Source organism: Dendropsophus ebraccatus, chromosome 10, assembly GCF_027789765.1.
Source record: "Dendropsophus ebraccatus isolate aDenEbr1 chromosome 10, aDenEbr1.pat, whole genome shotgun sequence".
NCBI lineage: Eukaryota > Metazoa > Chordata > Amphibia > Anura > Hylidae > Dendropsophus > Dendropsophus ebraccatus.
The window spans coordinates 73,600,619-73,624,869 of NC_091463.1; the positions used below are offsets into that span (position 1 = coordinate 73,600,619).

Here is a 24,251-nt window from a genome sequence, read left to right on the forward strand (position 1 = left end):
ACATATATGCATATATCCATTCTGTCAGTGACCAGATCACAAGCGGTTTATACTTACCATCAGCGCTGCTTGTGATCCGGCATCCAGCTCTCAAAACCCGCTCTCCGGCTCTCCCACACTCTGGCTGCTGCTGTATCTTCAGGCTGCCCCCTCCTCCAGAACGATTAATAGTCGGAGGAGATGGGGCCTGAAGGTACAGGACTGTAGAGCCGGTAGAGCAGGATGTTGGATCACAAATCCCTAATACATCTTAAGTTATCTCTTCTACTTGTCATTGTGCATCCCTCGGCATGTGTAATAGGATGAGTAGAAGATTCTGCTCATATTCACACTTAGAATTACACTATAAAGAACAATTTGATTCCTATAAGGCACATAGATATGAGAAGCAAATGGCCATGGTTGTTGGTCACACAAATGTATGTTTCTCAAAACTGAAGACATATTTTGTAGTGGTCAAAAACTGTTATAGACTTTAAAGGTGGCCGTACACCTTCTATACCTGATGGCCAAACAATAGTTGAACAATTGTCCTCCCATCCATTCTCTGTCCTCCCCGTACACAGGAATGGTTGGCATGGCCAAGTGTTCCTGTGTTCTCTATGGAGAGGGAAGGGTTAAGCTGCAGCTTATCTCTCTCAGAACGAAGGAGTGAGTCAGTGATTTTCCATTGTGTCTGAACCCTATCTCCACCAATATTATCTGTTGGTGGTCCATACACCTTATACTGATGGCCAACACAGTCAGACTCTCCTCAGCCAAAAATAATTAGAGGGAACAGATGGTTGCACCAAAATACATAGAATCTTACTTTAGGTCTAAAGGTGGCCATATACCTCAGATAGCTGTCCTCTGACTGCTATTCCTCCCATTACTCCCAAAATAAATGCAGGTTTATTTAAGCAAGCATGTATTCTAAATGGGGAGGGGGGAATAAACTGCTGCTATCTGGCAGCCTATCTTCTGTGAGAACAAAAGCCAAAGCCATGAACAGATTATAAACATAGAACACGTCATAAAGGAAAGATTGAAATTTCTTCTCTTTTCAAATCTAATTCCTTGCTTTGGCTTCAAGAATCTGTCTGATAAATCTTTGCGTGTAATAAGGCCTTTAGGTTGAGTTAGGGTTGGTCCTTCTCAAGCTGAAAGCTCTATTCAACTTCTTCCAGTTTCCAAGGACTGGATCCAGCTTTTTCCAGCACCCAGAGAGGCACGGAGTTAAAGTGCAGCCATCTGATAAGCCAACTGCCAGGCTAACAAAGCAGTTCACTTGGTACTGTATATTCACTCATCTCTACAAGTAAGGTTTTTTTGGTATATTTTTTCTTTTACAGGAAGGGTATGTCTGACTTGTCATTACTGACCCTACAGACAATAGAAGGCGGGGTGGATGAGAAAAACTTAACACATAATTGTAGAATAAGACTACCCACAGGGTTTTGTTTTGTAGTCTGTAACCATGGAGACACATACGTCTGCATAGGAACTGTACATACATCATGGCAAAATTTTCAAAAGATGCATTTTTTGTTTGTTTTTTGTTTTCTTTTGGTTTAGATGAGAACACTACAATGGTTTGGGAAAAGTGCAAAGAACCTTAATTACATTAAATTAATACGTAAAAATGGACATTGGACAGTGATGGACTCCAGCTAACAAGATAACCTGCTACTATGAAATCATTCAATTTTTACTGAAAGACATGATAATAGTTAGAGTATATACTTAAGAGTCCAGTCATCCCTTTGAGGATAAAACTGATTCTGGTGACGATGGGGCTTTAGTTGTAGAGCAACACGATTGCATACCTGGGCCAATTTCATCATCATGTGAGCAAAGACATGCAGGAACCCGACCACTGCATCCCAAAGACGACTGTGTGCCAGACTCTGCTGGTTACCAGTGCAGGGACCCTAAGGAAGAACCAACAATAGGTTTTTCTTAATACCAAGAAAAAAATACTTAAAAACTATACATTATTCCTTTAAAAGGGAAACTATCAGCAGGTTAGAAGACTCAAGCTTGCTGATATCTCCCTATAGCACTTGGGGCACTGAGGATGAAGGTAACTTTCTTACTTTCATCCTCAGGTCTGTTTCCATGATATTAGGTGTTAAATCTTTATGATTATAAGTTGTTTTGGTGCACCGGGGAAAGGACTCCCGCCCTCAGTGCACTGATCTGCCCCTGGCTGCACCGCCCCCTGGCTGGTCTGCTCTGCTGATATTTCTTAAAAGGGGCAGGCCATCCGGAGGTGGATTGGTACATTGGGTAGTCCGGCCCAAGTGCACCAAAACAACTTATTAGCATAGGGATTAAACAGAAGCTGTTAAGGATAAAGTTGAGAAACGTACCTTCATCCTCAGTGCCCCATGCATTTTAGGGAGATTTTAGCATGTTAGATGCTTCTAACCTGCTGATAGTTTCCCTTTAAATGAGTATCCTAAGTTTGAAAACCCATTTCCATACATGTTATTTCTCGATTTTGAGTTAACAGACGTTAGATTACCAATCAGTACATCTTCCTTTTAGCTTGAGAGAAGAAAGGCAATCACAATTTTCTCTGCTTAGAAGGACCCAATATGTCCTGTTGCTTGATACCTCGCTTCCCACATTTGATGCCCAAACTAAACTCCCATGCCCAAGCGCTAAACTCCCCAATTTATTTATTGTTCAGTGCTATTTGGAAACCTCACCACACTGCAGTGATTTTTAGGCACTGTATCATTGTGTTATATGTGACAGCATGTAATAGTAGGTATTGCATTTTCAACATACTATGATCAGTTTATAATCCAAGCATCATTTTCACAAGGTAGACAGTTTTTTACCTGGATATATTCTGTTAAGCTGTTAAACACTTGCTTTGCCACAGACATTGCTTTGGAAAAGTTCCTTTTGCCTTGGTCATCAATAATATCCTTTCCAGAATAATACCAGTAGAAGTCACTGATAGATTCCTAGGATGGGAGGTTTTGAAAAACAGTTTGTTGAACAGATTATATTAATATACACATTTCAGAGGTTACCAAGAATATTTTTCCTGCACTTGGTGGTTACCTGTAGACGTAGAAGATAATCCACAGTGCAGATGATAATGTTAATGGTGGTGGTGTTGCCAGTCTGAGTACGTAGGTAGTTCTGGAAATCTGTAAAATAAGTACACATCATGTTATATGCTAGAGATCAACGAATCATTAAAAAAAATTTTTGGCAACGTTGTCAAATTTTGACCGCAAAATTCGCAAACTTCAGTAACCAAAATTAACAAATCTCTACATACCTGTCTGTGCTTCCCTGGCATCCTCTTCCTTGTCTTCAGCCTCCACTGAGTCAATCACTGAGTGAGGGACAGCAGTGTGGCCAGTGACTGGCTGAGCCGGCTGTCACTCTTGAGATACAAGAGTGACAGCCCGATCACCTAAACATTGGCTGCAGTGCGGTACCTTCTCAGTCAGTCCGTGATTGGCTGAGTGGGCTGTCACTTTCCCCTCAGCCAATCACTGACTAACTGAGAATGGACAGCACAGCGGCCAGCGATTGCCTCAGTGGACTGGAGTTAGTTGAAGAGACGGAAAAGGACTACCGGGGAGCGGTGTTTGTTTTTTTTGTGAATTTTGTTAACAAATCATAAACTGCTCAATTTGCTTCGCGCATCTCTATTAGATACCATTGTAAGTATCTCAGGGAAAATATATATGAGCATTCCTTGTTAATTGAGGACATCAACATTCGTAGCTTCCAAAACAATTGAAATCTACAAGCCTTTACAAATCCAATGAATGCAAAATGTTTTGTTTCATACCATTATTGTGTCCTTCACAAAGCAGCTGGAGGAATCGGAATAGATCCTGGGTGAACTGGTCGTCCGCCATGACTTTTTCTCCTGAAGACAGTAACAATCACAACATTAGAGTCCCAAAATAGGAACGAGCTAAAGACAAAAAGACTCCAAATAGGAAAATGTTTAGAGACGAGGAAGGAAAGGTAAAACAAGTGATGTAAGAGAGAAAATGTACATTAATGAAAGAGTACGACAAGGGAGTAAGAAACTGAAGTAGGAACATAGAAAGTCAAATCAACATAATGGACGATAAAACATAAAGATGAACGTAGAGAAATAACAGTAGTAAGGATATGGAAAAATGATAGGTGTTATATAGATTGATTAAGAATCACTCCAGGTTAGTGTCTTCCCAAACTCAATACACTACAAACTGACAAACCCAGAGCTCGTGCAGTTAGAGGAATGTCAAGAGTCTAGAGACCTCACAGATTGCCCTAGTTGTGATTCAAAAAAATGGAGGTAACAAGTTCCTGTACTGAAAAACTGTATCTGCTGCATGGTAGCAACAGCAAAACAATTCATTCTAATGCACAAAAAAAATCCAGAATCTTATAATGTAATCCGATTTATTACTTTCTGAATAACTCCAGTGATTGGGGGAAAAAAAAAAAAAAAAAAAAAATATATATATATATATATATATATATATATATATATATCATACTCAGTCCATGACCCATGGAATAGTTTAGGCACCCTCGTTTACCAAGTATATATCCTTAAAAATAGATGTACCTTGGTTCACAATGCCTATTAAAATTGTGCAATACATCTTAAATTCAATGATCACCCAGCAATTTCTGCATGCATTTAATTTATAATATGCTAAGGCCCGGATATATCATAGGGTGTTAGAAAATAGAACCTGGTGTAAATCTCCTATAGCAACCAATCACAATTTAAATAAAATCAAAGCTGGGCTGTGATTGGTTGCTGTAGGCGGTTTACACCAGTTTCTGTTTTACACAGTTAGATAAATCTGGGCCTTCTTCATATACTTATATCTACCTAGAAAAAAAAAAAAATGATGATATCTAGAGTAACAGCCATAATACAGACATAATGAAATATACATTAGTATATGCGCCTGGTCATTCGTATTCAGCTCTGTCAGTTCACCTGTCCTTAATCAGGAGCTGAGTGTCAGTACAGAAAGAGCTAAAGTGAGCTGTAGTGTCAGCATCCTTTATCCAGGGCTGGACTGGCCATCTGGCATATCGGGCAAATGCTAGATGGGCCAGTACCCTCTGTGGGCCGGTCTCATCTTCCTCCTGGCCCAATTCCTTCCTCCTCCTACAGTAAGGAGAAGGAGTCGCTGGCCCAGGAGGAAGCCAGCCCAGGAATCCAGGACACCTGTCCCTGATTCCCAGATGAGCACCCCACAGCAAGTGGGCTTGTGTGCTCTGAAATGCCAGGGTTTCAGTCTCAGTTCGGCCCTGCCTGTATCTTAGCTCTGTCTCTGTGTGTACTCTGCCCCTGGATAACGTCAGCGGCACAAAGACTAAATTGAGTGAATATGTAGGGAAAATAATGTACTGTAATAAACGGATAAATGTTGGCAATATTCAGCCGCCTACATGCACCCCAATATAATAACCTGTACTGAGCGAATTATTAACAGAGCAGGAAGGACGCGAGGCCTGGCATGAAGCAACCTGTCCTGCTGTGCACTAGGGCAGGCCGCATCTATAATAAAGTGACAGCAGACACTTTTTATAATATACTGTATGTATTACCTCCTAGACAAAACAATAAAAAATAGATAAAAACTGTTTAGTAAAATATATTTTGATACATGTATTTGATACTAATGTATTTTCATCATATCCTAAATGGGTTATCTAGGTTAGAAAATCAATTTCCAAACATCCAGGCTGCTAGTGGTTCTAATAGATTGATCGTATTTAATAAGCATATTGCTTAGTGAGCCTTGTAACTAAAATGTATCATCCAAACCAAACAAGTCTTAGATATGTGATGTTCAAGGCTTCTATGTCTTCACCTGGAAACAGTCTCTGACCTGAGGCTTAAAGGTGTTAGATACTGGTTAGTAAGGAAAGGGAGAGGATCTCTGTGCAGGGGAATTAGTAGTGATGGAATTCTCCAAACTGACTTAACCCATCCATTCTAGTGTGTAAACATAATACCGATGTAGGTTATATACGTGAACATTATTATATATAGTAGTGATAATTATTCAATATATTCCCCTTAAGACACTCAGGTGGTCATGATTTGCCAACTTTGCTAAGACCTCATGAATGCTCTAGTACAGAGAAGGAGATTGTTGCTAAGTTTTAACCATAAAGTATAGCATAATATTCCTTCCTTTCCATGTCCTGATAAATCAATGAAAGTAGGATTTAGGATGGGTTCAGTCAGTATAAGGAGAAGGCAGGGGGTGACAATGATCTGTTAGTTGAAGCACTGGTGGAGCGTGGTTTAAATGAACATTTACCCTGTTCACGGTTGATGACTGGGAACCAAGGAGGTCAGGGAATGAGAGAGGCAGGCAGGAAAAGGAGGGGGGTACAACCATGTCAGGGAACAGGAAGGAAAATGTGATTATCATTATTAAAAACTCATTAATTGGAAGGTGCCAAAAATATAACAACAGTCCCCACCCCTGACCCCCAACAACGGAAAGAGATAGAGAGAGAAACACAGCATGTAATATACAACATATTATGTCCTGTTTAGAGATGGGGGAGATGATTAGGATAGAGATGGGTTTGGAGAACATAGGCTGTATATGAATGAAAACCACAGTGTAGACCTTTACATGTCTGATTTAGCCAAATACAACAATTCAGAAAATGGATACACACAATACAATAGGTTGTCTACAGTAGCCAACATAAAGGCCCTTTAAAGTGTTTTTTTTTGTTTTGTTTACTTTTCATTTACTGAGTTAAAGTTTCCCCTGCTCTTTTTTCTTATTTCTTTCTCTGGAGGACCAGTCCTGTCCTGGACTACACATACAACCCACTGATTTGAGTGAGTTTTCTGTAATACTTAGTTTCCCCTGCGGAGGCACTGCAGGGAATTTTAACACTTATATTTTCCCCACAGATTACAGTTGATCCCTGGAGGTCCCAGCAGGAAGATAGTTTGTTGGCTAACTTAACTAAAGCTGACCACCATATCACATAATATACAACATTTCTTAGATTAAGCATGCATTTAGTAAACATATTCATGTCTGATTGCCTTTTTTCTTTTTGTCATATGGATCATAAAAAATACCAAAAAAATACAGCATCCTGGGGTTAAAAGAACAGTCCCATAAAAACTGATGTGATGTGTTATGCCTAATGCAGGGCCTCAATTAAAGCATCCTTGTTTTATACATTGCCCAAGTCCTTTATAAGCCATAATACTAGCTTGCTGAGTGTGTACCTTTAAACCTATCTTGTCATGACCATTAGAACTTATTGTATGAAAGTCTTTACATTATATGAAGATGGTCAATGGCCACCACCACCACCACCACCAAACAGGTAGAACATTTTATAATGAGGATTCATAATCTTAGGTTCTTTTGGGTTTTCCTTTGGTTTGAAATATATTTCCACAATAGTATAGTATAGACTTCCACTCTAGGTAAAACAAATTCAGGTGGGTAAATTTGAAATCTAGTATGTACTATAGAAAAAAATTCCATCACATTGGGCAACCTCTGCCAGGTCGACAAGTCAATGCCTAAAAAGAAATCTTCTTAGGATTGTTATACATTGGCAAACGAAAGCTGAGTTTTTAGACTTGCATATGTTTCTTAACAGTACTCACTTGTTCCATCTTCTGTTACCATACCAAGTCCTTCTGCTTTATTCTGACGTTCAAAAGCATTCAGGTCCAGGACACTACAATAAAAGATAGATGGACCATAGTCATACATTGTGTTGTTAGAAGATCTTTGGTAGGTGGTGGCGGCATTAGTGGTGAGGAGTTAAAGTTGGCAGACTGTTGCAGAAGAAAGTGCCACATGCTGCCACTAAGCCACATTTCTAAGGGCAAAGTCAATGAAGACTTAGCTGCCCTTGGAACTAGATAGTAAGCATAGCCCCTTAGGGTCTTCCTCACCTGCAAGTCTGCATCAGGGCCTGCACACTCTGGAAAAAGCCGACCTCTCTCTTTTCCTTTAGATAATCCAGCATTTTCTGTAGAAAGAAATATAAAAACAAAAGTGAGAACTCCACTATCTAATTCAATGTAATTCAAAGGAGTCCATGATCATCTGTTATGTATCTGTTGGGATCATATTAGCAAGTCCTAATGTAGTCCATTTAACACTGAGATAGATCTCCTACCTGCTGAACCTCACAGTTACCACCATTGAGGATAGAAATTCCAAGCTTGAGTGTAGAGGAGACCATGGCTCCAGGTTCACCTAAGAGACAGAATTATAAATGGAGAGAGTGAGTCGAGGACTTGACCAAAAACGCATCAGGTGTGGATATATTAGGAAAGTTCACTTCTTTTTGGCCCAGGAATTTTCGCACCTTTACAGGCACTGATCATTTGCAGGACCATCTCCGCGGCACCACGGTTATGGAGACGGGATTGTTGGTACAATAGCTTTTGCTTCTCCATTTCTTTCTCCTGTGCAAAAAAGAAGACAAATGGCATTGAACAACGGACATGGACATATGTCAGCCTTCATAGTTGGATAGAGAGGAACCTGTAAAGGGTCCACAAAACTAAGAAGTTGCTTACAAAATTTATACAGATTTTGGAGAAATACCTCAAATGAAAGCTCAGTTTCTTCTTCATCACCACCACCGGAGTCTTCTTCTCCTTCCTCCTCCATGTGACAACTCTGGGAGGCACAGAGATAAAAGATTAGAAGAAACCTCAGATTGTGAAGACAATGAAAAAGATGGGAGTGAAAGTGTTGATCCAAATAAGACCAATGTATCATATGGAAGGTATAGGATAACAAAGTCATGTTAAGATGGACAATTGTTGCGCTGTTTCTTGATTAAATATTTATGTTCTCCTGGAAAGCAGAAACCTAAGAGCAATTCTACAATCTCTGGCTAGTGATTGGCTGCACAGGCCAATTCTTGTGTGGATGATGTGTCACAGGAAAAGGGGAGGTGATGAGTGGGGAGTGGTAGCAGTCAGAACGAGAGCTGTAGGTGATCAGTGGAGGTATTACATAGTTTTTTATGGCACACCCAGCCATGAATATTTTTTTAAATTTAATTTTTAATTTTAATTTACCTTTGCCATGATATCCGCATAGGCCATGTACAAGTAGTCTTCATCCAGTTTTCTGTAGAATAATGGTTGATAGGAATAGTGTTGCAGTCATTTTGCATGTTGTATATTTCTTAAAAAAACATATAATACTGAGCACCCCATCACAATACTTACGTTTTCTCTGTCAAAGCAGTCCTACTAAAATGAAGAATAAGTTGGTGGAGAGGGTCTGGCTTCTTTTCTTGTTCTTCCTCTTCTCCTTCTCCTTCTTCTGTTTCACCAGGTTTCTGAGGAATAATCACACATATCAGGACAACTTCAAGATTCACTAATGTAGTAAAAAAATGATTAATTGATTGATTAATTAATTGATGGAGTGCACGTGTATAGGGTGAGGGTCCCCATAGCTTTAAATTAGGACCTTGACATCATCTCACTTCTAACAACTTATGACAGAGATCCCAGTGTCCCTGTTCTGGTTTAAGTGCACTAAAATTGGGACAAAAAGTTTATATTGGTTGTCAATGCCCTGCTAAGAAGGTTGTCTTTATGGTACATATGTCCTCGGTTGATAATCCTTAAATCAACTTTGTATAATAATATATATATATATATATATATATATATATATATATATATATATATATATATATATAGTACTTACAGCCAAGTCGTCAATCATCCTGTCCTCAAAGTCATGAGCCTCACTCATTATCCAGGTGTGTTTATAAGCTTCCAAAAACATATTACAAGCACGGTGTCTGCAAAATAGGAAATACAACAGGCAGTGATATACAAAAACACTCTCTGACCCCCCCACAGACACCCATTGCAGGAGCTTAAAGGGCTATTGCCATGTGGGACATTTATGGCATATGAACAAGATAAGCCATACATTTCTGGTAGATGCAGGTCCCACAACACCTAGAACATAGAGATAAAATGTAATGTATACACTAGACCCAGTAGTACTTTCATTTATTCCTATTCACCTGGGAATGTTATATAGTGGAGTCATCCGGAAGCAGGCCACTACAGCACGACGACGTTGCTTGGAAAGCAGCTTGTGCCACACGGCTTTCTTGGATTTGAAAGGGTGTTCAGTCTGGTGAGCAATGGAGACAATAATCATATCAATGAGGACAATATAGCAGATGATGGACAAGAAAAGAAGACATGAAGAGGATTCATTCTACAATATTTGTATGAAGCTACTCACCAATTCCAGGTGGTAGAGCACAGCTGAGACCTCCTGCACACGTTTTACAATCTTCTCAGGGTTATTGGAGTCCTCTGCTTTACCTGACATTTTGTTATAAAGGGCCATTTGCCAACGCATTGAGGAATTCTCACACTAAATGGAGTGAAGAGATAGTATAGGGCATGAGCTTATATTGTTATGAAAGTCAGAATAAAATGTGAGGAGTGGAGGACTAAAAGGTATGGATGAGCGAACCGGCTGAGGTTCGGGTTCGTATGAACCTGTACTATCGGCTTCTGATTGCCGCTGTCTGCCCGCTCCGTGGAGAGGGTGGATACAGCCTGAGGACCGCCTAGAAAACTGGGATACAGCCTATGGCTATGGCTGCATCCCAGTTTTCCAGGCGGTCCTCAAGGTTGTGTCCACCCTCTCCACGGAGCAGGCAGACAGCGGCAATCAGCCAGTTCGCTCATCCCTAATGGTAAGATGGGCCCTATTACCACCTTATTTTGATGTGTTTGTTTGAGTAGACGGTACTTGACTTAGTAACGTTAAGTAAGGCCATTTAAGAATATACCGATGGGAATGAGACGGCTCTGAATTAACTGCATTTCATATAATATAAAGTATACTTTATACACAAACCTTGCCCTGTAGGTGAAGGTTGTTCTGCAAGAATTCCCTCACTTCTTCATCTGTATCTTTCTGTAGAGAAATGACAAAATGAGGATGGATGACAAAGATCAATGAGGACAATAATATATGTTAAAGACTGGATCGAATCCTCCTCAGGATCACACACACCAGAGCATAACGTGTCTTGGCTAATGTGATCAACTCTTGGTCAGTTGGTGAACACATGTTCAACCCGATGGGAAGCATTTTCTTAAGGGTAGCCACAATAAGCGATGTCTGCACGGAGTACCGATCCCCTCGGCGTTTCTTCTTTGTGCGCTCCTGGTCAGAACCACCAGACTGAAGGGGAAAAGAAAAGTTATATCATCTATATTGAACATATGCAGTGCATGCAATGCAGCTCAAGAGTGAATCTGAAGGAACATCAAACACCTTAACGCTATGTTCACACGCAGTATTTTTGATCAGTCATTTGGACAGTATTTTTCAACCAGTGGATTGAAAACATAGAAATTGTGCAAATCTTTCTATTGTAGTTCTTCTCCATCAGCTCCACTCCTGATTTTAGTTACAAATACTGATAAAAATACTATGTGTGAACATAGCCTAAAGGATAATAAGTTGCAAAAGGCATCAACAACTCACCTATCCAGTCAAGATTTTGCGAATTTCCAGCAAAAAACATAGCCCACCACAAAGGATCACTCAAAGAGACTTTAATCTTCTAGTGTCCTTTGTGTGCACAAGCGAATGAGATCAGTGTATTACTTACATAGTTTTGTTCAGCTGTTCTCCTAATATGCAGGAGAATAGGATTCTTGCCACACCCTTCTCCTGCCCTTTAGCTTCTGATTGACAGTTGCTGCCCATACATAGCATGGATAGATACCTGACAATCAGCATCTGGTGGGCAGAGTTTTCTGCTTCTCATAAATATCCAGGACTACTGGGCTCATGCACATAATGGAGCGGACTACTTGTCCATGTTATTCAGGAGGATATCTCTAGATCAGCTGCACAGAACAATGTAAGTGATACATCATTCTTTTCAGCTTCTCTGTCTCTAGTTTATGCTTCCCTTAGATAGGACAGCATAAACCTACTGACAGTGTCTCTTTAAGATAACTGAAGTACAACAGATGGTGTCATACAGTCTACATGATGTCAATTGTCAGTATCTCCATGCTTCTTATAATATCGACTGGCACCAATCGTCCCATATTGCAGGCCTTGTTTACTTTTATCAAACTTTTATCCAATAAGATAAATTCTACCTTTACACTTCTTCAGGCCACAAATGAGGCAGCACATACAATATATATACCGGTCTTCTAATATTTTACGCTATTCAGTGATGGATGGTATTGCACAGTTGAATAAAAGAACAAAGTATGGAAACATTTGACAGCATGAAGACATCAACATTCAGTGAACAAAATGAATACAGGTCTAGTTAAAGGGGTTGTCCAATGATTAAGTATTACATTTCTCTAGTAAATCATGCAAACTTTATTTGTTTTGGATAATTTTTTTAAAAAAATTTCAGTGACTAATATTGCTTATACATATGTGTTATGGCCCCCTTGATGTTCTTTTCTACCACTCAGAATGTCTACCGGATTTGTGCAGTGCTGGTTGTAGGAAACCAATACTAGTGTACTGATTTTTACTGCACAGCAATAGCAGAAAACACTCCACCTCCTGTCTATATGAAGATTCAGGGAGTGAGACAATGCTACTGAGCATGTGTGACCACCAGTGTTGGACACAATAGGTGGACATTTTGAGAGTCCTTCAAAAGAACACTAGGAGGCGACATAACTATATAGCAGCAATATCTACACAAATGCTATATTGCCTAATACTGAATTCAATGGCAACCCCGTTAAACTGAGATGGGAATGCACAGATGTGGGTGAGTAAAGACACAATGACAAAAGTATGAAATGGTATCAGACATAGACAAGAACTGACAAGGAACTCGGATACATGCCATAGTTTCCAAATATATTTTGGGTTAAGAAAATTAAATTATACACCCCCTTCAATTTGTATCATGATGGGGGTCAGGTTTTTCATATCTTTTTTTTTTTTTTCAAATGGAGAATTAAATATTGAAAACAAGGAAGATCACAAACTTCTTGACTCTCTCCATTGTTTTCCCATTGTGATGTTATAGGAGCCTAATGCCATCAAGCAAAAAACACTGCGTCAAATAATATAGCATAAGGATAACATCATCTGCTTTGTTTCATGATACATCCTCTGGTATGTAGGGGTAAGGAATAAAATGAAGAGGTGTTGATTTAGTTGCTGAAGATGAGGAAGACACAAGAAAGACATAAAAGTGGAGATGAACATTTAGAAGACATGACAACACCATGCAGCATTATGATAATAAAATCTGGTGGTCATAAAGATCTAAATGCAGAGGACATAAAGATGGCTGACTCCCATGAAGGACATAGTGCTTCATTGGTTGTACAGAAGGTAACATACTGGTGGAAGAAGATATTGCTTTTCAAGAAACATGACAAAATATGAATATAGAGAAAGCAATACATACATAGATGACAAAACCAAAATGGACATATATTCTACAGGAAATAAACAATGGACACAAAACCAGATCCATAGGCAACTGTCCTATGCATCCTCCTCTGCCTGTTTTTATGCCAAAACCAACATAAAATGACAAAGGGTTTTTTTCCACATCTTGGACACCCTGCAGTCTACATAGGGATTTGCAGATGTACGTTTCATCCTTCAGATTGTGTAATATTATGTTTGTATCCAAAAAAAGAGAGCTTAAAGGACAACTCCAGAGCGCAAAAAAAATAAATAAATAAGACTGACAAACAGTATGGGGGAGATTTATCAAACATGGTGTAAAGTGAAACTACCTCAGTTGCCCCTAGCAACCAATCAGATTCCACCTTTCATTCCTCACAGACTCTTTGGAAAATGGGGCAACTGAGCCAGTTTCACTTTACACCATGTTTAATAAATCTCTCCCATAGTTCATACTTACCACCTCTGTTTGAAATTCCCACTGGCCATGGTCCCCATCATCTTCAATTGTCCCTCACTTCCTGGTTCAGTGTAATAAATGGGAGAGAAAAGGCTACCGATGCGTTTGTGCCTTTTCATCGGCTGAATGGTATCACGCGGCTTCCAGTTTGTTCGGCCAATTGGCACTGAGCAAGCTGGAAGCCATGTGCCATGCCCCAGCCAATGAAAAGGCTGCTGCTGTACATGTGCACCAGTAGGCTTTTCTCTTCCATTCAGTCCCATAAGAAGAAGCTGAAGAGAGGGGCTGGGCTAACGAAGAGGGGGAAGATCAGGCCATGTCCCCTCTCGTGACAGCACCAACACAAAATGGCGCTGGGAGAAGAGGACGTAGTCGACAGTTATTAGGTAAGTTTGGCTTTCTTTCACTTCTGGGGGGAGTTGGGGGAAGGGGGGGAGAGGAGTGGAAAGGTAATTAACACACATTACAAAAATATATAACTTTGTAAAGTGTTTATTAAGAAGTAAAAAAAAAAAATACCGGAGTTGTCCTTTAACAATTACATTGCCAGTTACTGGGCTGTCCAGCAGACACTGAAGAAACAACGCATCCTTCTGATATCACTCAGTGCTCTGCAGTTATTGCCTTGCTGTTCTGGACAGGAGGAGCCATACATCAATGGTGTGAGATTTTGACAGGTCATATGAGCAGGATGAGACCATATCCTTTCACTTTGACCATTAAACTTTACTTCTCTCTTTAGCAGCTATTGTTAATAACATCAAAAACTTGTGCCAGGTCACGTGGCCTACTACCCCAAGTGCTGGGGTAAGGAGCCAAAAAAAGCCATGTTCTTTAAACTCTTAGTGACCTTATGTTAAAAAGGCCATATTGCTGGAATTTTTCACCTACAGACCCATATGAGCTCTTTTTATTTGCAGCATTAATTGTTCTTTGCAATAGCAGAATTAAAGGGGTTATCCAGCGCTACAAAAACATGGCCACTTTTCCCCCTACTGTTGTCTCCAGTTCAAGTGCAGTTTGCAATTAAGCTCCCTTTTAATTCAATGGAACTGAGTTTCAAAACCCCACCCAAACTGGAGACAACAGTAGGGGGAAAGTGGCCATGTTTTTGTAGCGTTGGATAACCCCTTTAATTTTTTCATAAAATATGCTGTGAACCGTAAAAAAAAAATTTGCGCTGCGAAATTGGAAATGTTTATTTCTTTTTTAAATTTTGAATGGTTTTGTATTTACGCCGTTTGCCCTGTGGTAAAACTGACATGTCATTTATGTTCCTCATGTCAGTTTGATTACAAAAAAATCTAATCTAAAAAAAATAAATTTAAACCTAAAAAATAAGTTGTTAAAATTGCTCTGTTATGATCCTTATAATGCTGTTATTTTATCTGGTCTATAAGGTTATTTGACATGTCTTTTTTTTCACCATGGTCACCATGGTCTGAACTCCTATCAGCAATACCATGATTGCTCATAGAGATCAATGCAGTACATATGTACTGTATTGATCAATGTTATCTACACTTGAAACAATCGCCAAGCTGGGGACAGTGCTGGGAACCAGAAGATCTTCCGTGCTGTAGGTATGACAGATCAGCTTGCTACGATCGCCTACTTGACACTATTCACAGACTGAATAAAGGCGGTTTTTTTGTGAAACTAAAAACACACACACAGAGAACAAAAAATATGTTCTGAATAATGTTATTGATTTCTATCCAGTGGTTCCATGAGTTCAGTAGGTGGTCATGGGGTGATAGATTTAATTTAATACAGAGGATGGTAGCAAAGGAAATCTTTGAGGGTCAAGGTCAGCCAATAGCTGCTGAGCAGAGTGATATCAGCAAAGGGTTGTCATTTTTGCAGCTTTTCTGATATGGAGCCATTTTGTTATTTCCTGTGGTGTTAAGGAACTATAGTATACAGAACATCTTGAAAACTTGTAGGGACTAGAACAAAAGATTCAACACTCCTGGTAAGTTACATGGTAATAAAAGCTCTAATTAACTAGTTGTGAAAATTTGCCCAAAATATCAAAGACAGGGAACCAATGGACTTGTAACCTTGTTGCATTGTAATACCCTCATATAGCAGGCATATGGATACATTATTGATGGACTAGTAGAACATTTGTTGATGTTTTCAATGCATTTCAAGTCTTTGTGCATAGGATAGTGTTTTTGAGAATTCTAGATTACCATATGTCAATGTGATGTGAAAGCACGCTGCTTATGTGAAAACATTGGCAGACTTTGTATTTTAGATTGTAAGAAACAATAAAAAAAAAATCTTAAGAATTCCATTTAAAAAATCACCCTCCAATACAGCGAAAGAAGATCACAACAAAGCAATTGAAAAAAAAAAACAGCACAATTTGGAAGGGTGAAGCCTTCCTGCACCTTAGTTGTCACCCACATCTGTGCCCTTCACTCTCTGCCAACACATTGTACGTGCCATGTGTTGCTCAGGCAGAAAACACACAGCCGTTCCTGTGTCGGGAGCGGCTGCAGAGAACATGCAAAATCATTTCTCTATCTGATCTCCTTTCACTTTCTTGTCTAAGACTGACTTCTATCAAGTCCTCTGTGGGAACTTCATCTACCTCAGTGGTGTCCAACCTGAGGTCCTCCAGCTGTTGCAAAATTACAATTCCCATGATGCCTGGACAGCCAAAGGTTTGGGAATTGTAACAGCTAGATGGCCACAGGTTGGACACCAATGATCTAGATTTTTAATTCTTAACCCCATACCTAATGGTATATGAACCATAAGGGTGTCCATTGACTATCTGCCAAGCCTCAATAGAAGTGGCACTAACTTAAGTTGGCTTATAACTCTTTCCAATGAGCTTAGGAACCCATTTTTACTTATAAGTGACCTCCATGTTGGCAGCAAGAGTGGAGTGTCTCATCCAAGGGTGATGTTCTTTTCTCATAGGTAAGGTGTAGAGTAGACAACTTGAATGGTCTACACAGGAAGATAAAGGGATGGACAGAAGAAAAACCCAGATGATTATGGCCATGACTTGATACCAATATCAGAGTAAACTCCTATAACTTTTATTTCCTAAAATTATAGTATTTGCTGAATACCCTGCAAGAACGGTCAGGCAGTAAAGTGAAAGGAGTCCTTGAGTTATTCCTCTAAGACAAAACACATCTTAGCTCTAGCTAAGTAACTGCAAGACTGTACAGCGTGTATAAGCCGATGCTAGAAGCGGCCACCGCTGTACAGTTTACAAGTGAAAGCAGGACAGACAGACGGAAGTAGCCATGCTTTCCACACAGGCAGAGGGCAACAACGCAGCAGCCCCACCACAAGAAAATAGGTTGACTGCTGACCTGGCTGTCTCCAGACTAACAAGGAAACAAAGAGAGAAACACATAAGTTTGTTACAGAACTGAAAATAAAGAACATCTAAATAACAAAAATAAATGGCCAATTTATGATAATGGGGATGTTAAATGAACACAGAACTATAGATATTTATAAGGAAATGTCATAATAAGAAGCTCAACAAAGACTAGTAACACCAAACATTCTACCATAGACATCTGCCAACACGTCATGGTCATTCCAGAATGAAGCCTTGTTGTTCTCTAGTCCATCTGTGGTTGAAGAACTCTTTACATTATGAAGAACCTACCTATAAATTGTGGCTATTCCTTATAAAATAACATAGCCAGAGTGGTCACCTTCCAGTCAATGTGCAGTTAGAGATTTGGTGTTACTTGTCCAGCAAAAATTAGTATATGGTATGAAGTAAAATATTGGACCTGTATTTAAGAGCGTCAAATAGGAAGAAAGGATTTACCATGTTTGAAGACTGTAGCTATAGAATTGTCATGGTGGTCAGTTACTGAACAGGCTAGATGTCAACAGTGGAGCTGTATGTGAATGATCAACCCACCTTGGACATTTTGCTTTTGCTGTCTGCGGTGAGGAAGGACATGTTGTTGATTTCATTCTGCACCACAAAGTTCTGTTCCTCCCGTTTAAAGTTCTAGTAAAGAAAGGACATATTTTTATACTGCTTTCATATCATAATTGGCAATACCAACTTAAAGGGAATGTGTCAGAAAATTATCTATTGTTTAAATCACATTTTGAAATTAAACATATATTTTTTAGGTACTTTCTATTTTACTATCTATATTATAAAATCTAGCAGTTTATGCTATCCTACTGTAAAGTGACCTCTCCATAGGTCAAAAAGGTCACAGAGCATGCCTATAAACCTGTCATATACAAAGAAAAGGGTCTGGATATGTGCATTGCGTCTATGTCCATGAGGCTTGTTGTAAAGCATATCCCTAAATGATGTTAGAAACAGCTCAAGCAAGATGGTTGACCCCCTAATAGTAAACACAAAATGACGGACGCACAGGGCATTGTCCATCAAAAAACTGGCCCTGTACCCCTTTCAGTATGTACAACTTACATGGGACTTGGACCAGAAGATGAACACTTCTCCAACCATGCGGAAAAGTTCCTCTGCATCACAATTGGGTACTGTCAGCCAATTTGCCCTAGAATAGAAGAAAATGTAATGCATTCATAAACTCAGTTCTTAGTGATTAATATAATGCCAATATCACATAAGGTCACAATAGCAAATATGGGTGACTTAGTTATTTTCAATGGCAAATTTTTTTCAGTCATTATAGCCTATTACTATACCTGTTGTTGTCCACATAACGAATAAGTAGAGGATATAGCGCATAGAGATCTCGGCATAACACAGAGAATTCATCGCGAATCAGACTCTCTGAATCCTCAGATTCACTCTTGGCTTCTAAACGTAGCTGCTCTTCCTCTGCAACAACCTTTCCTGCCCGTTTTTTCAACTTTTCCATGGTGGGAATAAAATGAGATCGAAGAAGCTCGGGCTTAGCCTTGCTCACTATGGGCTGGGCAAACACTGGAAGGAAAAATTGTATGTGCGTTACAATCGTAGAGTTTTAGACCATTCTGGACTTCAGTTAGTTACAATGTTCATTGCTGGTTCCCTTCATCATTAAAATAAGCCCTAATAAGATACCTGCAAGTCTCTTCATCCATGAGGCCTCATCTATACCAAGGTTGTTGACAACAATTCGGAGGATGTTTCCAAGAAGAGCATTGAGGTGTTCAGAGGTCACACTTGTGCAGCAAGGCGAAGAGTCATCTGGGATGTTCTCTGGTCCTCTCTCCCACCAACGAGGAAGGTAATTGCACAGCATAGGTAATGTTACTTCAATTACATGGGGCATCTCTGTATAGCGAGCACCAGACTCTGCTAACATTGATATTTCCTTCATCAAAGTCTGCAGATCAGGGATGTCGGGACACATTTCTTCAACAGAGTTGGGAAGACCCAAGACTATGAGAGAGAAAAAAATGAAGATTGAGAAATTTTTTTGGAACAGTAGGAGTAGTGGTTATGAGTGTTTTTTTCTTCATTGACTTACTGGCACGCTCCCGAGGGGATTTGGTGGTATAAACAGAGTAGATATTGTACTCATTTAGGTGCGGTTCCAAGAAAGCCACAGGCATTGCGGCGGCAAGCCTGGCCAAACACTCTCCCAAAGCTGGACGTTGTCTATCAACAAACACATATGCACATTTTATATCTAGATGCTTCACTTTCTACTCATTTATTACAAAACATAATGACATCCTTACTTTTCAACATAGGGGTTCTTAGTGGTTCCCAGAGAATAGATACTGCACAGTGTTCTATAACAGGAGACTTGTACATCATCCACTGAGAAGACAGAAGAAGAATTAGTATGAAATGGTCATAGAAGACACATAGGATAATGTACATGGCTGAAAAAAGTATTTGAGATTTTTAATTCCAGCCAAAAGACATTTTTCCTGGGCTATTGTGTTACATAAAAATGTGTCAAAACCTGTACTGTACGTACATATAACATCGTCTCCAAACTGATGTTGCGCGATATGCTCAAACAGTGATGTTAGAACTGGCAAAAGGGCTACCGTTGTGTAATTGATATTCTGGGCCACACCCTTGACCTGAGTGCGGGACTGAGAAACCTTTCCAAGTTTTAGGTTCTCAACCATCTTCTCAATGTCTTCAGATGCTCCCTCAAAGAAGGAACGTAAACCAGCCTTGACGATCTCGGGGCCAGACTTCATCACTGTCCTGTAAAGAAGGTTAAGTGAGAGTTGTATGTTCTTATGTCAATGATGAGATTTGTATTGATGAAAAAAAAAGTCCTCCTTTACATAGTTACCTGGCATCAAGAGAACGTGCCAAGATATGCAGACAGTTGACAACTGCTGAAGAATCCGTTCCTGGGGAAATATTGGGAGACATAGTCATACAGAGTCACACATCCCTTACCTGGATGCAACCAAAACTCAAACATAGACAGGCCCCTTCCACACCACAAATCCAGAAGAGAAAACACATGGATCCAGTAGGTTGTAGGAGCAGTCAGTATGGGGTCAGCTCATGCAGTAAAGATTAGTGGAATGAGAAGATCTTCACAGCAGCAATATTTCACTGCTTACCGAACAAAGACACGCGGTGCCGTACCAGAGCAGCCATCTTACAGAATAGGCTAAGGAGGGTGAGAGAGGCAGGTACAGTGGGAAGGAGGAGGAGAGACAGTGAAAGTGAGTCTAATGTACAGGATACAACAATTCTATAAACCACAACGGGAACTGAAATAAAACTATGCTGTAGATGTCTATTGAGAGAAGCCCAGAAAATGCATGCAAGAAAATATCTTATTCTGGGTAATTTTCATTGGCTTCACAATTTCTCAAGCTCCCTAAATACTATGCTTGCTTGCCCCAAAGAGAGTAATTACATTGAGCACTAACCTAGCAATCATTTCCTTCTCTTTGTTGGATGCATGACCACCACTGCCTAAGACCTTGGCTGGTGTAGACAGGAAGTAGAGGCAATGGTTCTTGAAGTACTGGTTGATCAGCGGAAGAAGGATCTGTAGAGCAGAGAGATTGCATTATGTGACTTAGGGCTGATTTACTAAGATTGTCAGGTTTTCAAGAACCCCACACCTCAGGGTTATAGTTTCCCAAACTGCTAGATTTATTAATGTGTCCTATTGCCTTTGCTGTTTTTTTCACATGAAAAAGCTAAACCCCTGCCTTCTAGAAGTGGCTGATATTTCAAATGGAAAATTTTCAAAAAAATGATGGTTTGCTTGATTAATATGTCAGTGATGGTGGGTTTTAAAGGACACACCCATGATACACACACTTTTCCATTTGTAGGGTGCCTTCCTATCATGCTTTTATTTGTATAAAGTACCAATATAGTCTATGGCCCTCCATTCCCCTGCCAGAATGTAGTAATGGCCTTGTTTAACTATTTAGCTGCTGTGCTGTTAAAAATAATAAACAGCCCTTGCTTACCTACCTGTGCTCCTGCCTGCTTCTCCAGGTACACCACTCACTGAAAGCCCAATCAGCCAATCACTGTGCTGTCCCACTGAGCGGGCTGTCAGTGATTCAGGACCCGGAGACTCAAGCAGGAGCGCGCCGGGGGAGCACAGGCAGGTACACATGGGCTGTTTATTATTTTTAACGCTGCGGCTGTCAAAATAAGGCTGTCAATACATTCTCTCAGCGGAATGAAACTCTGATGTGAGAATGGATGGCCATAGACAATGAAGGTACTGAGCATCACAGCTTGAAATCCGACGATAATCTGTTGATTATAAATAAAGGTTCTACCACCTTCACATGAGGTTCAAATTGCAATGTCCTAAAATATCCCATCCCACACCTTTGTTCATTCATTCCTAGTTAATAATCTCTGGGATAGTATATGTAATCTTTCCTGGAAGGAAAATAATTAAGACAACCTTGGCCCAATCACCTTCACTATGGTATTATGGTAATTTAAAAGAGTAATTGAAAAATATTAAACAGGCAGTTTGTTGTTTTATAAACCAGAACTTTCAAGTCCTGTTTTAACACTGAGGATATACTCGCTCGGCCAATCACTGGCCACTGCGGTTACCTGCCTCAGCTACAGATTGGTTGAATAAGCTGCTATAATTTCCTAATTCCTATTTGCTATTAAGTACCACCCATAGACATGGTAGAGAAATTCAAAGAATAATAAAGCACACATACCTTTGCAAAGAACTTAATTTCCCGTTCATGAGGGGATTTCTCTACTCTGCCACTGCTCACAACAGCCTCTAAAATTGAACAATGAGAAAGCAAAGTCAAGACCAGAAAGCTACTTGCTTGAATATGTTTTTCTACAAACATATCTTAAAAATGTGGGAATATGTTTAAGTTTTTACTTTGTGACTGGAAATAAGCTAGCTTCCAAGAGCTGATCAGCATTCAACTCCATATCCTCATACCTAAATGTGCTATGAACTCCTGGGCTGTGTCCATTAGCTTCAAAAGTTTTTGCAGGAATCCATATGCAAAACGCTTTTCAATAGAGGAAGTGTCAAGCTCCATGTCCTTCAGTCCCCTGTAGATGATAACACATTGGTCACTAATGGTCATTGTTAACTCCATGTGCTCCACCATCAACCTGTTTTCTGCTATAATTAAAGTCTAAGGTGGTTTAACAGTTGTCCATGACAATATGTATGTGTACACAATATGTATGTGTACATAGATATAATGGTCCCATTGACAGGAGGCTTGAAGTCCCAGACAATGGTTTATCAAGTACTCCATCAAACTAACCTGGTCACTGCATAGCCATGAAGCTGAAGGAATTTTAGAAGTTCCTGAGCCTTCTCCCTGTCACGAGCCTTCTCTTTAGCAGTCAGTGTATCATAGGGGACAAGTAAGGGATGGGTTCCTCCTCCTATAAACCAATGTAATTTACAATTTAAACTGTAGACAAAAGGAAACTTAGCTTGGAAAAGGACAAACTTGAAAAGGAAAACTAAGAGTTGAAACTGAGAATTTTGATGACAAGTTGGCTGCATGGTGCATTGACATGCATTAGACAGAGCAATGTCTTTGCATAGGAACTTGAACATATGAAGGGTTGGTTGGATGGACACAAACATAACTTGTGTTCTTACCTTTTGCCTCCAGCTCGAGTTTTTTCTTACGCCCCCATGTGTTGTGATAATTTTCTGCAAGTTGCTCAGCCATTGACTAAATTAGAAATGACCAAGAATAGAGGTTAACTCTCCACAAGTCTATCTACGTAAAGCATCCATGCTGTGTCTTTTCCACTAAAACAAACATCATCGACCTACAGTACCTTGATATTAAAATTTCATACTTGTTCAGTCTGTTACGTAAAATAGAAATACACATATAAAACCCATATTCCTACCTGAAGCTCTCTAGACAGGGTAATTCCAGTAAGGTCAAGGGGAGTTGGGCTAAAGGTTTGTACTGTGGGATCATAGGTTGCCTGTAAAATATGGAAAACAATGGTAAAATAGTGTTCCTCTATGCTTTATATTGGTATGAATATCAATAGATAAGCAGGTAGATATCCGATAACTAGTTGCTTCTTACCTGGGCACTTTGAGAGATCTTACGTGATTTTGTCTTCTTTTCAGTCTTCTCTTCTTCTCCTTCTCTGGCCTTTTCAACCATCCATTCCCAAGCTATCATGGCTTTCAGTGACTCTTTGATAGGCCATCTGTAGATCTCCTTGTCCTGTTAAATTGAAGGTTTAGAAATATATCAATCCATTTTTAATCTGCTTTTTCAACTGTCCAGATTCACTTGTGGGACACTTGCTCTCCTTTTATTTGATCAGTGGGAATGGGGGCAGTTCCACCATTTGGTTAATTATCTGCTACCCATAAAGGATCATTTTTAATCTCGGGATAAATCCTTAAAGAGAACCTGTCACCCCCCGTGCCGGGGTGACAGGCTCCCGACCCCCCGTTAGAGCCCAATATACTCACCGAATCCCGCCGGGTCCCGCTTCTGGAGGTGGTCGGGTGATGAAGATCTCAGCCGCTGCATCCCGGCGCGCGCGCTGAGAGATGAGTCCAACGCTCATAGAGAATGACGGAGCGCTGGACTCTCCTGTCATTCTCTATGAGCGTTGGACTCATCTCTCAGTGCGCGCGCCGGGCTGCAGTGGCTGAGATCTTCATCACCCGACCACCTCCAGAAGCGGGACCCGGCGGGATTAGGTGAGTATAGGGGGCTCTAACAGGGGGTCGGGAGCCTGTCACCCCGGCACGGGGGGTGACAGGTTCCCTTTAAGTACAACTTTAGGTTGTCTAATTTTTAGGAGTTTTGATCTACCTTTTCAGAAAAGGTTTTGTAGGGACGCAACATGGGATGTGTTTTGGCTTCTTCATCCACTGTCTCTCCATAGGACCAGTTGTTTTGGATCTGAAACA

The 24,251-nt window shown here is 40.1% G+C and overlaps 1 protein-coding gene across 12 annotated transcripts in view; it reads right to left on the bottom strand.

Moving 5' to 3' along the window:
- Nucleotides 1–24,251, bottom strand: part of RYR1 (ryanodine receptor 1) — a 92,987-nt gene that overhangs the window by 17,776 nt on the left and 50,960 nt on the right. For 5 of the 12 annotated variants that reach the window (XM_069943324.1, XM_069943319.1, XM_069943320.1 and 2 more), the window contains 35 exons: nt 24,154–24,243; nt 23,407–23,550; nt 23,219–23,299; nt 22,959–23,034; nt 22,612–22,735; nt 22,275–22,390; nt 22,036–22,103; nt 20,755–20,876; nt 20,440–20,489; nt 20,160–20,220; nt 19,830–20,068; nt 19,585–19,666; nt 19,371–19,501; nt 18,962–19,282; nt 18,601–18,841; nt 18,362–18,449; nt 17,831–17,923; nt 17,262–17,276; nt 11,058–11,228; nt 10,899–10,958; nt 10,272–10,406; nt 10,045–10,157; nt 9,717–9,813; nt 9,227–9,339; nt 9,074–9,125; nt 8,592–8,666; nt 8,350–8,449; nt 8,158–8,237; nt 7,931–8,007; nt 7,637–7,710; nt 6,306–6,323; nt 3,806–3,886; nt 3,061–3,149; nt 2,832–2,960; nt 1,809–1,913 (listed from right to left, as the gene is read on the bottom strand). In XM_069943324.1, the coding sequence (XP_069799425.1) occupies nt 1,809–1,913; nt 2,832–2,960; nt 3,061–3,149; nt 3,806–3,886; nt 6,306–6,323; nt 7,637–7,710; nt 7,931–8,007; nt 8,158–8,237; nt 8,350–8,449; nt 8,592–8,666; nt 9,074–9,125; nt 9,227–9,339; nt 9,717–9,813; nt 10,045–10,157; nt 10,272–10,406; nt 10,899–10,958; nt 11,058–11,228; nt 17,262–17,276; nt 17,831–17,923; nt 18,362–18,449; nt 18,601–18,841; nt 18,962–19,282; nt 19,371–19,501; nt 19,585–19,666; nt 19,830–20,068; nt 20,160–20,220; nt 20,440–20,489; nt 20,755–20,876; nt 22,036–22,103; nt 22,275–22,390; nt 22,612–22,735; nt 22,959–23,034; nt 23,219–23,299; nt 23,407–23,550; nt 24,154–24,243 (3,711 nt within the window). The remainder of the gene's footprint in view (nt 1–1,808; nt 1,914–2,831; nt 2,961–3,060; nt 3,150–3,805; nt 3,887–6,305; nt 6,324–7,636; nt 7,711–7,930; nt 8,008–8,157; nt 8,238–8,349; nt 8,450–8,591; nt 8,667–9,073; nt 9,126–9,226; nt 9,340–9,716; nt 9,814–10,044; nt 10,158–10,271; nt 10,407–10,898; nt 10,959–11,057; nt 11,229–17,261; nt 17,277–17,830; nt 17,924–18,361; nt 18,450–18,600; nt 18,842–18,961; nt 19,283–19,370; nt 19,502–19,584; nt 19,667–19,829; nt 20,069–20,159; nt 20,221–20,439; nt 20,490–20,754; nt 20,877–22,035; nt 22,104–22,274; nt 22,391–22,611; nt 22,736–22,958; nt 23,035–23,218; nt 23,300–23,406; nt 23,551–24,153; nt 24,244–24,251) is intronic. The other 7 variants (XM_069943325.1, XM_069943321.1, XM_069943316.1 and 4 more) reach the window with 3 other exon arrangements.